At 40.7% G+C, this 14,070-nt stretch overlaps 1 protein-coding gene across 1 annotated transcript; it reads right to left on the bottom strand.

The window, feature by feature from the left end:
• Positions 1–3,452: 3,452 nt before the first annotated feature.
• On the bottom strand, positions 3,453–12,873 carry LOC125555909 (protein HEAT STRESS TOLERANT DWD 1-like). Its single transcript, XM_087522743.1, has 13 exons — positions 12,832–12,873; positions 12,664–12,732; positions 12,228–12,334; positions 12,051–12,129; positions 5,690–5,863; positions 5,488–5,586; positions 5,010–5,178; positions 4,787–4,890; positions 4,546–4,688; positions 4,390–4,462; positions 4,101–4,225; positions 3,855–3,972; positions 3,453–3,726 (listed from the first exon to the last, which is right to left on the bottom strand). Exons 1-13 carry the CDS (start codon positions 12,871–12,873, stop codon positions 3,577–3,579), a joined length of 1,452 nt encoding a protein of 483 aa, XP_087378869.1. The 3' UTR covers positions 3,453–3,576.
• Positions 12,874–14,070: the final 1,197 nt, after the last annotated feature.

Raw genomic sequence — 14,070 nt, forward strand, 5'->3', positions numbered from 1 at the left:
AAATGCACTTGCTCAAACTAGGTGTAATGCATACGAAACACTTACGATTCTTCAGACAGGAAAGAAAGAAGACTCACACGCAGAATGCAAAACAACTCCCAAGAACATATATTCCAGGGTGTAACAAACAACTTTGCAAATGTCAAAACTTTGCAAACAAACAGGCATGTATTTTGTTCGTGTTTATTTGGGTATCTGTAAATTTTGATGGAAAATCACAATATTATAGCCTGTGCAAAAAAACCTTCAAAAATAGCCATTTTAGAGCATCTTTTTGTTTTCCTTCGAAAATAGCTGTTTCAGAGCGCTTTTTTTTGTTTCACTAGCAAAAGGGCCCGTGCGTTGCAACGGGAGAGAAAATTGACGTGTTCATCAAAATATCCACATGCATGATATGATAGCATTGGATGACATACAATTTGCTGTAACATAGATTGACCTCGCAACGATATACGTCTGACTTTACATCAATGTCGGTCGTTCTTACCGTGTTCATGTGGTCAGCTTTGCGACGTCGTCCTTCTGACTTAAAATACCACCAGCCGTCTTTGTAAGGTATGCATAATTGGCTCGTCCTTCCAACTTAAAATACCACCAACCATCCTTGTAGGGTATGCATAGTCGGCTTTGCAACACGGCGGTCACCGGTCGCTGCTGGTCATGTACATACGTGTCCTGGCAGTTGCGATCCCTGTGGTGATGCTTTCATGGTAACACATCAGAGGCACAAATCCAAACGGCCGACTCTCACCAAATCAATCCCTTTTACTACTTAGGGATCAATTCCTCTTAATTTCCCCAGCCATGCACAAAGCGCGTTCCTCCCTGCATTAATTATTCTCTTAATTACAGACTATTAGGTACAGAGCCTTGTTTTTCAACAGACAGGCATGCTGGCTCTACTGGTTGCGGACTTCGCTCCCGGAAAATCCTATATGACGCATTCTGCGTCAAGATGTCGACCTTTCGCACAGGAGGTCGCGATCTAGCGTCGCGATGGCCCGGCCCGTTCATGTGTTCTTCGTTCCCGGTTTCGGGACGCTTCTAGTAGGAGGTTTCAGCCGGTCTTTTCCGGTTTGAGGAATCTTCTAGAAGGTTCCTAAACCGGTTCTTTTGTTTCTTTTTTGTTTTCTTTTCGTTCGTTTTTCAATTTTTTTTCTGTTTCGTTTTTTCCTTTTTCTTTTCTTCTTTGTTTCCTTTTCAGTTTCCAATTTTAAATAAATTCAGAATTTCATAATTTGTTTGGAATTTCAAATTTAGTACAAAATTTCAAATAATGTTTGGAAAAATTGAATTTTGATCACGTTATTCAATAAATGATAAAAAATAAAAAATGTTCAGATTTTCAAAAGTTTGTTCAAATATAGGAAACTTGTTCTATTAATACAAAAAATGTTTGAGTTTCACATTTTAAAAAATGTTCAGATTTTCAAATTTTTGTTCACGTTTTGAAATTTTGTTTCTATTAATTTAAAAAATGTTCGAGTTTCAAAACTTGTTCGCATTTTCAAAATTTTGTTCACATTTTCAAACGTTGTTTCCATTAATTCAAAAAATGTTTGAGTTCCAAAATTTGCTCACATTTTCAAAATATGTTCAGATTTTCAAAAAAAAAATCACATTTTAAATCTTATTTAAATTAATTCAAAAAATGTTTGAGTTTCAAATCTTGTTCGCTTTTTCAAAAAATGTTCACAATTCAAAATAATGTTCGATTGCCAAATTTTGTTCAGAGTTACAAAAAATGTTCCCTTTCTCAAAAATTGTTTCCAGATCCAAAAATATGTTCGCTTTCTTCTAATTTTGTTCCAAGTTTCAAAAAATGTTCGCTTTTTCTTTTTTTCGTCTAAATTTTATGAAATGTTCTTGTTTTTAAAATTTGTTGAACATTACAAAAAGGCTTTGCTGTTTTTCAAAAATTTGTTCACAGGTCAAAAAATGTTCAACATTTTAAAATAATTATTCGCTATTTTTGGAATAGTCCGCGTTCAAAGAAAGATACAGGTTTTGAAAATAAACTGCGTTTTTTCTGCAAAGAAAAGAATGAACTGCATTCAAACTTCTAAAAACGTTTAGATCTGTCGTGGATTATGTTCTTATAGTTTTTGCTGCTCAACATTTGCAAATAACATTTAGTGGTGCAATGGCAAGCGCACGCGGGTACTAAATGGGAGGTCTTGAGTTCGATTCTCCAGCCGCCCTCTGTTTTTTGGCGTTTGTGAGTTCGAAACTCACACAAGCGCCTAATTTTTAGCTGCTCCCCAATAAGGCCCAGGTTGGCCCATGGCGTTTGTGAGTTCGAAACTCACACAAGCGCCTAATTTTTAGCTGCTCCCCAATAAGGCCCAGGTTGGCCCATGCAGGACAGTCAGACGAAATTCAGCCCAATTACTAAAAAGCAAATTAATAGCGGGATTCAATTACTAAAAAGCATATGAATAGTATCACCTCGGATAATATGAGCGAAAAAACTGAAAGCGTAAATTTACGGGAAGAAGTGTATTGTGACGGTGAACCCACAGAGTCAATCCGTGCTTTATTATTAGGGATAGATTATAGCATATGCATTTTTTTCATGAAACTTTGTACGTGGATAGAAGACACAAACATTATGTAGTAATTTTTCTTTGAGATTTTTGACGTGCCCAACTCATGTGCCACTATTTAAATGGTATTTTTGCTTTTCAATGATATATATGGTACACATGCATCTCGGTGCACCTACACCATGGTTTTCATACCCAAGAACTTAAACAGAATTAGAAATGTAGACAAAATACTCCCTAGTTCACTACTTTCGCATGTGAGCTCACCAAACATGAAAAGGCCCCACGACTTGCTTTAACGTTGCTCTTCCCTCTTCCCTTTTTGAAGAATTTCTTTTGAAAATTGCATTATTTTACTTGTCCAAAGCAACAAAATGTACATGCATTTGGGCGGCTGCCAAATTTCCTAATCGAATAAAATTAGCATCGGATCGCCTGCAACGCTTTGCAAACTTGCGAGCAGTACAAGCACTGCCGAAAGATGCCAACACAACCGCGCAAATTCCAGTCCGAATCGGATTCCCGGAAATCCTGCACAGTAGCAAGTACAATTACAAAAGACACACAACAGTGGCGCGAGCGTAGACTAAGCATGCACTTTTAGCTCAGCTCCAACAGGAACCAGGCTGCAGCCAGCATCCAGACTGATGAAAAGAAAGGCTGTTGATTGAGCTGATTATTCTCGCAATCGCAGGACGTAATCCGACAAGGGAACAAACTACAGCTGTGAAATGATGGTTTTTTCCTTGTATTCTTGACTCAAATAATACGCAAAACTGTCGAACAAAAATAAATCACGAGATACACTGTTATATCTTCTATGTAGCGCAGCACATTGTAAATGTTGCTTGATTATCTTCAAGCAAAAGGGCAATAACATCTTATGCAGAACTGAAACTCCTGGTATAAAAATAATATGAGAAAGCCATATACTACGTGGTACCACTAGCGAAAACTGAGAATTCGCACTGTCGTCTCGTAGTTTCATCAGTTCACGAATTTATTCACCTGGAGTCAGGTGACCGGCTGCTCACATACGCATAGGAATCGATGCCCCGGCCGATGGAATGGTTGCGTCAATGTTGCTAGGCATCAACACGTTGAAGCCATCGGCTGCTGTGGATATGATCATCCCAGGTATCTGTGGATGCCAGTGCAATTCCTTCAAATCTTTCTGGCCCTGCGTGCAGAAGATAATGAACATTATACATGTGATTCAACTATGAAACATAGCCAGTTCTCTTATGTCTACATGGGCTTAGCTCTGCCACTGTGTATTGCAAGAGCGAATATGATAATAGTACGCACCTGATGAACAAAGAGAAGTTGTGGGGGCAAATCTCGGGGTGCATTTGCTTGTTCTTTCATCTTGGCTTTGAATTCGGCCTCCTCTTCTGCGTCCCTTTCCAACGAAAGATCCCAAATCCTGGCACAAATTAATTATTATGTTATTATGGCATAGTAGTATGAGATGTCAGATATTTAGGGAAAAAGTTCGGCAATTCGGTGCAATCATAAAACATGAATGGGAGGAGGGTGGGCAGAGTTACGTACGTCAGTTGATTGTCGGCAGATGATACGGCCAAAGTTGATGCTTCATATGGACTCCATTCCACAGACGTAATCGGGTGCTTGTGGTACGCAAAATGTGCTACCAAGGACTTACCAGGCTCGCCGCTCTGCCAGCAAATAAAGTCAGAAGGGAGAAACATTTGATATTATAAACACATTATCACAAAATCCCAGCTTTATTGTGAGTTGACCGCAAGAGTACTACTAGTTGAGGAGGTCCACCGAAAACCGACAAGCCAAGGACCTTGTGTTTTTATCAGCATGGAATTACCTCGATTGCTCTAATATCATGGACTGAGATACTGCCATCATCACAACCTGATGCTATAAGAGAACCTGCAAGCCTGAATATGAAATTCAGAGAAGTTGTAATGTACTATGTAGAAGACATTATAGTGTGCATAAAGATAGCAGATAGAGCACATACGAATTCCATGAGATCACATTCACGTCAGAATTGTGAACCTTAACAGGAGCATAACAAGGGTTCCTCCCTATACGTATATCCCATATAGCTATCGTCCCATCCACGGAACAAGAGGCAAACATATTTTCTTCTGTGGGATTCCACTGCAAAACAGAATTGTAGTAGCTGATATATTAAACAATATTATAGCTCATAGGATATATATATATAAATATATATAATACATTATTGTGTTGCACACCTGCAGATCTTCAACGCTTGCAGAGTGTCCAACAAATGGCTTGGCGTCTACACTCCAATCGCTTGAAGTCGGCTCCCAAAGGTGAATGCACTTATTGCAATCGCCTGCATTTATACAAAGAATAAACTGATCTATGTCAATTTCCATATACCCCCACCAAACTTATTCTATGAATGGCGACATCTTTATTCCAACTGTACCAGGGATAAGACTTTGTACACACCAGAAACTAGTCTTCCAGTAACATTTGGACTCCAATCAATAGCATAGCCTTCATCTTTGTGGCCGCTAAATACTTTTAGAGGTACATGATTGTGGATAATGCCGTTATCTTTATGTGTAACTGTTCCTGGGTCTTCTAATGAAGCAATGAAGGAGCTGAAGTCCCACACCTGCATATGTAATCAACAGAGCACACAGCTAATTATATAGCACATGGAAGTAGCCAATGTGATGCATTCTGTTCCTGAGCAAGTTTTCGGAAGGAAATATAATGCACAGAATATATGTTCTATTGCTGGGCAAATAGGACACTACCCATGTACATTCTGAGGCTTTTTCATAGGGAAGTACTGAAAATAATAAACTTCAGCTTGATGTACAGTAAAAAAGTTGATCTATCTCAAAAGAGCAGGGCATGATGTGCAGCATAAATTTTGTGGTTTTGATAAATCAGATGTGGACTAACCATAGTAAATTACCTGAACATGACCTGTGTCTCCCCATGTAGCACATATTTCCGGCTTTTGATTCATTGAGCGTATTCGGTTTATCGACCCCTCGTGAGCCACCTTTTGTAACTGGTACAACAGAATAAATTCTAGGTTACCAAGGGTCATGATGGATTCTGCATAATTACTTAAATGCCAGAATTGTAGTTTGGCACTTCAAGAATGAACACACATGCAAAATGGGCTCTGCATCTTCATTGATTTCTTCATCATCTTCGTCGCTGCTGCTGTCACTATCCATATCATCATCACCATCAAGAGCTGAAGATGGTATTGGTTCCCGTTTCTTGCGCTTTATGTTGGAAAGCTTAAAAATACCAGCATAATTCCATGAAGCCTTCTCGGACTGAAAGAACAATTAGTCCAGTTCTTACGTCAGAGAGAATGTCCACTATTATCACAAAATATATACTATTTGAGATGTCGAGTGGACAATAATAGTTAACAAACAAAAAACAGAGGCATAGAAGGATCAAAACTTCCTCGTCATGGGTCAATAACATAATCATGTAGAATTCCATAAACACATCATGTCACTCAAGCTAAAAACCAACGTAACAACACTTCATTTAAGTTAAATGTGGTTGGATCTACAACTGACAAAATAGATAAAAGTCGACGATAACATTCTTCCCTACTTTATTGAGAGGGGTCTGATGGACGCGGATCTTTGGGTCTTGGGTGTCAATGCACCCGAATGGGGAAAAAATAAAAATTGCAAAATTAGTCAAAATTCTTGAAACTTCTTGGAAACAAGGGTATTATACTCGTGTGAAAAGTTTTGTGAAGGAATGACTTCCATGATATTATAGGCTGAAAAAACAAAACCGACACTAATAAAAGGTACTATCCACACTTTTGTACTCAAAATTTTGTTTTTTTGTCCCAAAGTTCGCAGAAGTCACTCCTTCAGGGACTTTTTATACGAGTATATAAAACTATACCATTCTTGTTTCCAGATTTTAAACAGGATATTATGGCGCATGTGTTGCAGCCATATTAGAGTTGTTAGGAGATAGGAAAATTAATCCAACACTTAATGTACTCTTTACATATCTCAATATGCGCTTGGCTGCTGTCAAATGAGCTCTAGTTGGTGCATGAAGAAACTGACACACTTTATTTACCGCAAAGGAAATATCAGGCCTGCTGAGTGTCAAATACTGAAGTGCACCTACTAGACTTCTGTACCTGGTGCCATCCTCTTGATTCAAGGGTTGACCCTCTACAAGAGAGAGTTTTTCTGAACTAGACAATGGTGTTGATGATGGTTTACACCCCTGTAGACCAGCCTTACTCAATAAATCAGTTGCATATTCTCTTGACAAAGATGAAGTCCACCTTCTTTCATTTTCTTAACTTCAATGCCAAGGAAAAAATGCAAATCCCCTAAATCTTTAAGTGCAAATTATGAGTTCAAATCTTTCAAAAGTGTTGTTACTGCTTCATTTGAAGAACTAATGATGTCATCAATATATATAAGCACAAAGATGGATGTATGTGACTTGTTATAAATGAATAGTGATGTATAATAATCAAAGGGAACAAAACCAAGTGCTTGCAACTTAGAGCTCAAAAAAGAGTACCATGCCTTTGCAGCTTGTTTCAATCCATAGAGAGATTTATCAAGCCTGCACACATGAAATGGTTTATTTTTATCTTCAAACCCAGGAGATTGCCTGATATAAACTTCCTCTTCCAAAACACCGTGAAGAAACGCATTTTGCACATCTAGCTATCTAAGGCTTCATTCTTTGGACGCAGCAACAGGTAGAACAAGACGAATTGTGGCAGCTTTAACAATAGGACTGAAAGTGTCCTCATAATCTATGCCATACCTCTGCTTGAACCCTTTTGCAAAAAGTCTGGCCTTGTAACGCTCTATGGTACCATCAGACCTTCTTTTTACTCCGAACACCCACTTGCAGTCAATCATACTTTTACCTGGATGTGAAGGAATCAGATGCCAAGTATTGTTTTTGTGAAGAGCATGAACTTCTTCATCCATAGCCTTTTTCCATATGGGATCAGCAAGGGTCTCATTGACAGTGTGTGGTTTTCCTGTAGAAGTGTTTGAACCAGTCAAACCATACTTAGTTTTATAGTTAGTTGGATTTAAAACACCTGTTTGGAGACGTGTACGGGGCGGTGTAGCAGGTGTATGCGCAGAAGATCCAGCGTCCTGTTGTGCAACAGGATCAGCAGATCCACCTGATCCAGCCGATCCCAAGGAGGCAGAGCTGCCCGCGCCCGCTAGATCCTCTGTGGTAGATGAGGGTGCCACAAAAGATCCAGGCGAACTAGTCGGATCAGGATCGATCCGCGCACTGGGCCCACCTGGCGCGTCGGACAGCATGGCCCGCCTGGCGTAAGTGCGGGGGACCGGCGCGTAGCCCCTAGTTGGTGGAACCCGCTCAGTCGGGCTGTCCCTTGGTGGAGTCTGGCGCGGCCTGCCAGTGGGACGTGTGGCGTTCGCAGGGTGGTGGAGAGCGGGGGAGGCAGGTGCAACACGGGTCGGGTGGTGGGGCACTGATCCCGGGGTGGATCCAGGCGCAGTCTGCTGCACCGATCCCGAAGGAGATCCAGGCGCAGGTTGCTGCACCGATCCTGAATATGATTGCGCCGGATCTGGTGTGTCCATGCCAGGATGATTTTGCACTGTTTTGAACAAAAATTTCATCATTCGTCACGCCATTTTCTTCCATGTTAATCTCTTTAGAAGAAGACTCATGTGAAGCCAAAGAGGAGTTAGTCAACATTAGATCATCAGCAAGGAGATGGCAAGGAAGAAGAAGAATTTCCTTGTTGAGAGGAGCACCGGCATTGGGATGAAGCTTTTCAAAGGGAAATTGAGTTCCATAAAAGACAACATCACGAGAGATGTAAACACGACCAGTGGACACGTCTAGGCATTTGACACCCTTATGTTGAGCACTGTAGCCGAGAAAGACACATTGCTTGGAACCAAACATGAGTTTGCTAGTGTTATAGGGACGAAGGTTAGTCCAACAAGCACAACCAAAAACTCTAAGGGTGGTGTAGTCTGGTGTGACATGTAATAGACGTTCAGTAGGAGTTTCATTTGAGATGGTATGAGTGGGCCACATATTGATGAGATGAACTCTAGTAAGGAAAGCTTCATCCCAAAATTTTAGTGGCATTGGATGCCGCAGCTAGAATAGCTAAGCCTACTTCAACAATATGTCTACGTTTTCGTTCAACATAACCATTTTGTTGATGTGCACGTGGACATGAGACATGATGTGAGATGCCTATTTGTTGAAAGAAGAGGTTTAACTTTTCAAATTCACCACCCCAATCTGATTGCTTGGCAAGGATCTTGCTATAAAATTTGCGTTCGACAAGGGCTTAAAAATTATGAAAGACTTGGAATACATCAGAACGCTTTTTAAGAAGGTAGATCAAGTGTATTTTCTAAAGTCATCAACAAAACTCACATAATAAGAATGTCTACCAACAAAAGTTAAACTCTTACAACACTAGTAGAAATATCGTGGTTATGATCAAATCTACACGGCTGCAAACGGTCCAGGTATGGAGATAAGTCACATTGGTAAATCAATCATTGAAACCCCACACACCAATCTTGAACTCAATGAAATCTTGCATGTTTCTAATGCCTCCAAAAATCTTTTGTTTGTCCATCGTATTGCTCTTGACAATAATGTGTTTCTAGAGTTTCACCCTTTCTTCTTTTTGATCAAGGATCATGTATTCTTCATAGAGGTGTTTGTGTGCAAGGACTCTACTCATTGCTTCCCAAGTATTGCAAGTTCAACAAACAAGTGTATGGTGCCATCAAGCTTTCTACTGAAAGGAAGAACAGTCGTTTAGGTCATCCATCTTTTTCTACTGTTCATCAAATTCTTAGTAGAAATAAACTCCCAGTTGTTGGTGAGAGAAATTCAGAAACTATATGTGACTCATGCCAAAGAGAAAAAAGTCATCAATTGCCCTATCCTATCTCTACTAGTGTGTCTACCAAACCCTTGCAACTTTTTTTTTCTGATGTTTGGGGTCCAGCACCCACTTCTGTTCGTAGACATTCTTATTATATAAGTTTTGTTGATGACTTTAGCAAATACACTTGGATCTACCTTCTTAAAAAATGTTCTAATGTATTCCAAGTGTTTAATAATTTTCAAGCCCTTGCGAATGCAAATTTGATAGTAAGATCCCTGGCATGCAATCAGATTGTGGTAGTGAATATGAAAAGTTAAACTCCTTATTTCAACAAATAGACATCTCACATCATGTCTCATGTCCACATGCACATCAACAAAATGGTTCCGCTGAAAGGAAACATAGACATATTGTTGAAGTAGGCTTAGCTATTCTAGCTGCAGCTTACTGCAGTTCATCTTATCAATATGTGGCTCAGTCGTACCATCTTCAGTGAAACTCCTATTGAATGTCTATTACATGTCACACTAGACTACACCAGCCTTAGAGTTGTTGGTTGTTCTTGCTGGCCAAACCTTCGCCCCTAACACTCGCAAACTCATGTCTCGTTCCAAGCAATGTGTCTTTCTCGGTTACAGTGCTCAACATAAGGGTGTCACATGCCTAGAGGTGTCCACTGGTCGTGTTTACATCTCTCGTGATGTTGTCTTTTATGAAACTCAGTTTCCCTTTGCAAAGCTTCATCCCAATGTCGAGAAAGAAATTCTTCTTCCTCCTTCCCATCTCCTTGGTGATGCATGTGGGTGTTGATAATGATGATCCAATGTTGACTAACTCCTCTTTGGTTTCACATGAGTCTTCTGCTATAGAGATTAACGGGGCAGAAAACGGCATGACGAATGATGAATTTTTTGTTCAAAATGGTGCACAAAATCATCCTGTTGTGGACACACCAGATCCGGCGCGATCGTCTTCGGGATCGGTGCAGCAGACTACGCCGGGATCCTTGCCGGGATCGGTGCCCCACCAGCTGGACCGTGTTGCACCTGCGTCCCCCGCTCTCCGCCACCCTGCGATCGCCATGCGTCCCACTGGCGGGCCGCGCTAGACTCTACCAGGGACAGCCCGATCGAGCAGGTTCCACCGACTGGGTGCCCGCACCGGTCCCCCACACTTATGCCAGGAGGGCCCAACACGCGGATCGATCCAGATCCGTCTGGCTCGCCCGGATTTTTTGCGGCGCCCTTGCCTTCTGCGTTGCCCGCATCTTCCACAGAGGATCAGGCGGGCGTTGGCAGCTCTGCCTCCTCGGGATGGATCTGCTGATATTGTTGCATAGCAGGACGCTGGATCTTCTGCGCATACACCTGCTGCACTGCCATGTACACGTCTCCAAACAGGTGTTTTAAATCCAACTAACTATATAGAACTAAGTATGGTTTGGCTGTTTCACATTGTCATTGAGGCCCTTGCTAATCCCATATGGAAAACGGCTATGGATTGAGAAGTTCATGCTCTTCACAAAAACAATACTTAGCATTTGGTTCCTTCACATCCAGGTAAAAATGTGATTGACTACAAGTGGGTGTTCGGAATAAAAAGAAGGTTTGATGGTACCATAGACTACCTGTTGCTGCGTCCAGAGAATGAAGACTTAGACAGCTAGATGTGCAAAATGCATTTCTTCACGACGTTTTAGAAGAGGAAGTTTATATGAGGCAACCTCCTAGGTATGAAGATAAAAATAAACCATTTCATGTGTGCAGGCTTGATAAATCTCTCTATGGACTGAAACAAGCTCCAAGGGCATGGTACTCTCGTTTGAGCTCTAAGTTGCAAGCACTTGGTTTTGTTCTCTCTGATTCTGATACATCACCATTCATTTATAACAAGTCACATACATCCATCTTTGTGCTTATATATGTTGATGACATCATTGTTACCGGTTCTTCAAATGAAGCAGTAACAACACTTTTGAAAGATTTGAACTCAGAATTTGCACTTAAAGATTTAGGGGATTTGCATTTTTTTCCTTGGCATTGAAGTTAAGAAAATGAAAGAAGGTGGACTTCATCTTTCTCAAGAGAAATATGCAACTGATTTATTGAGTAAGGCTGGTCCACAGGGGTGTAAACCATCATCAACACCATTGTCTAGTTCAAAAAAACAATTTCTTGTAGAGGGTCAACCCTTGAATCAAGAGGATGGCACCAGGTACAGAAGTCTAGTAGGCGCACTTCAGTATTTGACACTCACTAGACCTGATATTTCCTTTGCGGTAAGTAAAATGTGTCAGTTTCTTCATGCACCAACTACAGCTCATTTGACAGTGGCCAAGCGCATTTTTTCTTTGTCCCGAAGTTCACAGAAGTCACTCCTTCGGGGAATTTTTATACGAGTATAACACTATTACCATTCTTATTTTCAGAAAGTTTCAGAACTTTTTGACTTGTTTTGAAATTTCTAAATTACTATTTTCAAATCAGGTGCAATGGGACCTGAAACGAAGAGCAAACCCACTTTCTTTACTAATCAACATCTGCCGAATTCTTGCACGGAGTTGAGAAATTTCTACGGCTAGATTCAAAAGGCATGAAGATAAATGCAACCTGAGTTCCAGCAATGCCGTATAACGTATGTGGGAACTCCGACCGCACAAGCCCGAGTTGATCGCGCAGAACATCAAAGCTACAGCAAAGTGTAAATCATTGAGAATCAATCATATATTGTGCTGTGATCAGGACAGAAAGAACGCGCGCCCGTATGGAGGTTTTTGTTTTTGTTACCTCAGGCAAGGCCACCCAATGCTAAATCCTCTGAGATAATTGTAAGCCTCCGGGTCAAACTGGAGCTCCTCCCCCTCTTCCAGCGCATCAACACCTGGTTGCCACACCTAGGAAAAAGCACACACCGGTTAAGCTCGATTCTAAAAGGCACAATCAGCACAATTTTGGAGCTTCCATGGTATATCCAGCGCACACAAAGTTTCTTTGTAGCTCAGGCTATATGGAACCTCTTATTCTCAACCTCCAGCCTTGCTTTGAGATCCGTACTCTCCAACTAACTAACAACAACAAGATTTCTCTTTTTTGTTTCTCGAAAATGAAACAACATATGAACTTCAAACTTTGCAGACCGAACAAACATTAGAACTTCAATGTGTGAAACATTCAGCGCAGCCGAAGATTGACAACATAAGACGAACGGGTTATGATCCCTCACCTGAGCCGGGCCAGAAGCCACCGCTGTGTTGGTAGAAGACGACGACGAGGCCTCGCCTTTCCTGGATCCCTACTCAGAAAAATTCCCCACCAAAAAAGAAGAATTAGGGATACAGAGCTCAAGGCTTGGACGAGGACTTGTGCAAAATTATGGTGCGGAATCGCATGCCTTGGTCCTCTTCGACCTGGCCTTTTTGATGGTGCGAGCCATGAGAAGATCAGCGCGCGAATACACCAGTCGCGAAGGTCGATTGGGTGGCGGGGTAGGAAAGCGTGGAGAGGGAGAGACGGAGGACGGTGGTCGGAGTTGGAGAAGCCGGGGAATTCGCGGCTGCTGCAAGCCTACAACTGCAAAGACGTCCCGGACAAGGGTTTTACTACTTTTTTTAGGCAAAGACAAGGGTTTATCGTGACATGATAATTCGGTTGCATGGGCCGGGTTGCGAGTCGCGTGGGACCTATGGATTCGTTTCGGCTCATTCCCGAAGCCGCAGCATTGTTTCTGAATTTATTTTAAAATTTTCAGCGATGCATTTTAGTGAGGGGAGACGTTTCCGTTGATGACGAGGCACCTACAGTGAATTCATAAATCTTAAAATGATATGCCGGCTTAGTTTTTCAAAGATACTCATAGAGATATGATGTGCATGTGTGTGTTCATAGAGGTGACTGTGTGTATGTATGAGCGCTTGCTCTGTACTGTGTTCAAAAAAGTATACAGTGAGGACAGCACATGTCTCGTCTCAAGGGCTCGCGCGTATAAACCGGTCTGTTAGCATGGTCGCTCACTCATTCTACGTGCAGGTTCAGCCCGTTTCCTTATTTTTCATTTTCTTTTAAATTTTTTTTTAGGATTTTTCCCTTCATCAATTTTCTTTGGTTCTCTGTTTTTTTATCATTGTGTTTCTTCATTTCTTTCACAGTTTTTATCAGGGTTTTCTTTTTTTTGTTTCTTTTCAGATTTTCACTGGGTTTTTCTATTTCTTCTTTGTTTTTTTGAGTTTATTGCCTTTTTATTTTCTTTGCAATTTTCTTTCGTGGCTAGTGTTTTTTTTGTGCAAACATTGGCGATCTATTCTCTTTTTAATCTTGGCAGGTCATTGTTTACGTGGCTTGTTTTCTTTGTTTTTTGTTTCTTTTTCGGGTTTATTGGTTTTTTATTTTCTTTGCAATTTTCTTTCTTAGCTAGTGATTTTTTTGTGCAAACGTTGGTGATCTATTGTCTTTTTAATCTTGGCAGGTCATTGTTTATGTGGCTTGTACTATGATCCTTATGATATAAATGAGACATGTATTATTATGCCAAAAATACATATATACATTTTTTGTATACATCAAAAATATTTTTTATATACACATTTAACTTTTTAGAAATACATGATTAACATTTTCTAAAACATATTTTTAT

Source organism: Triticum urartu, chromosome 5A (assembly GCF_056163025.1).
Source record: "Triticum urartu cultivar PI428250 chromosome 5A, HENAU_Tu73, whole genome shotgun sequence".
Lineage (NCBI taxonomy): Eukaryota > Viridiplantae > Streptophyta > Magnoliopsida > Poales > Poaceae > Triticum > Triticum urartu.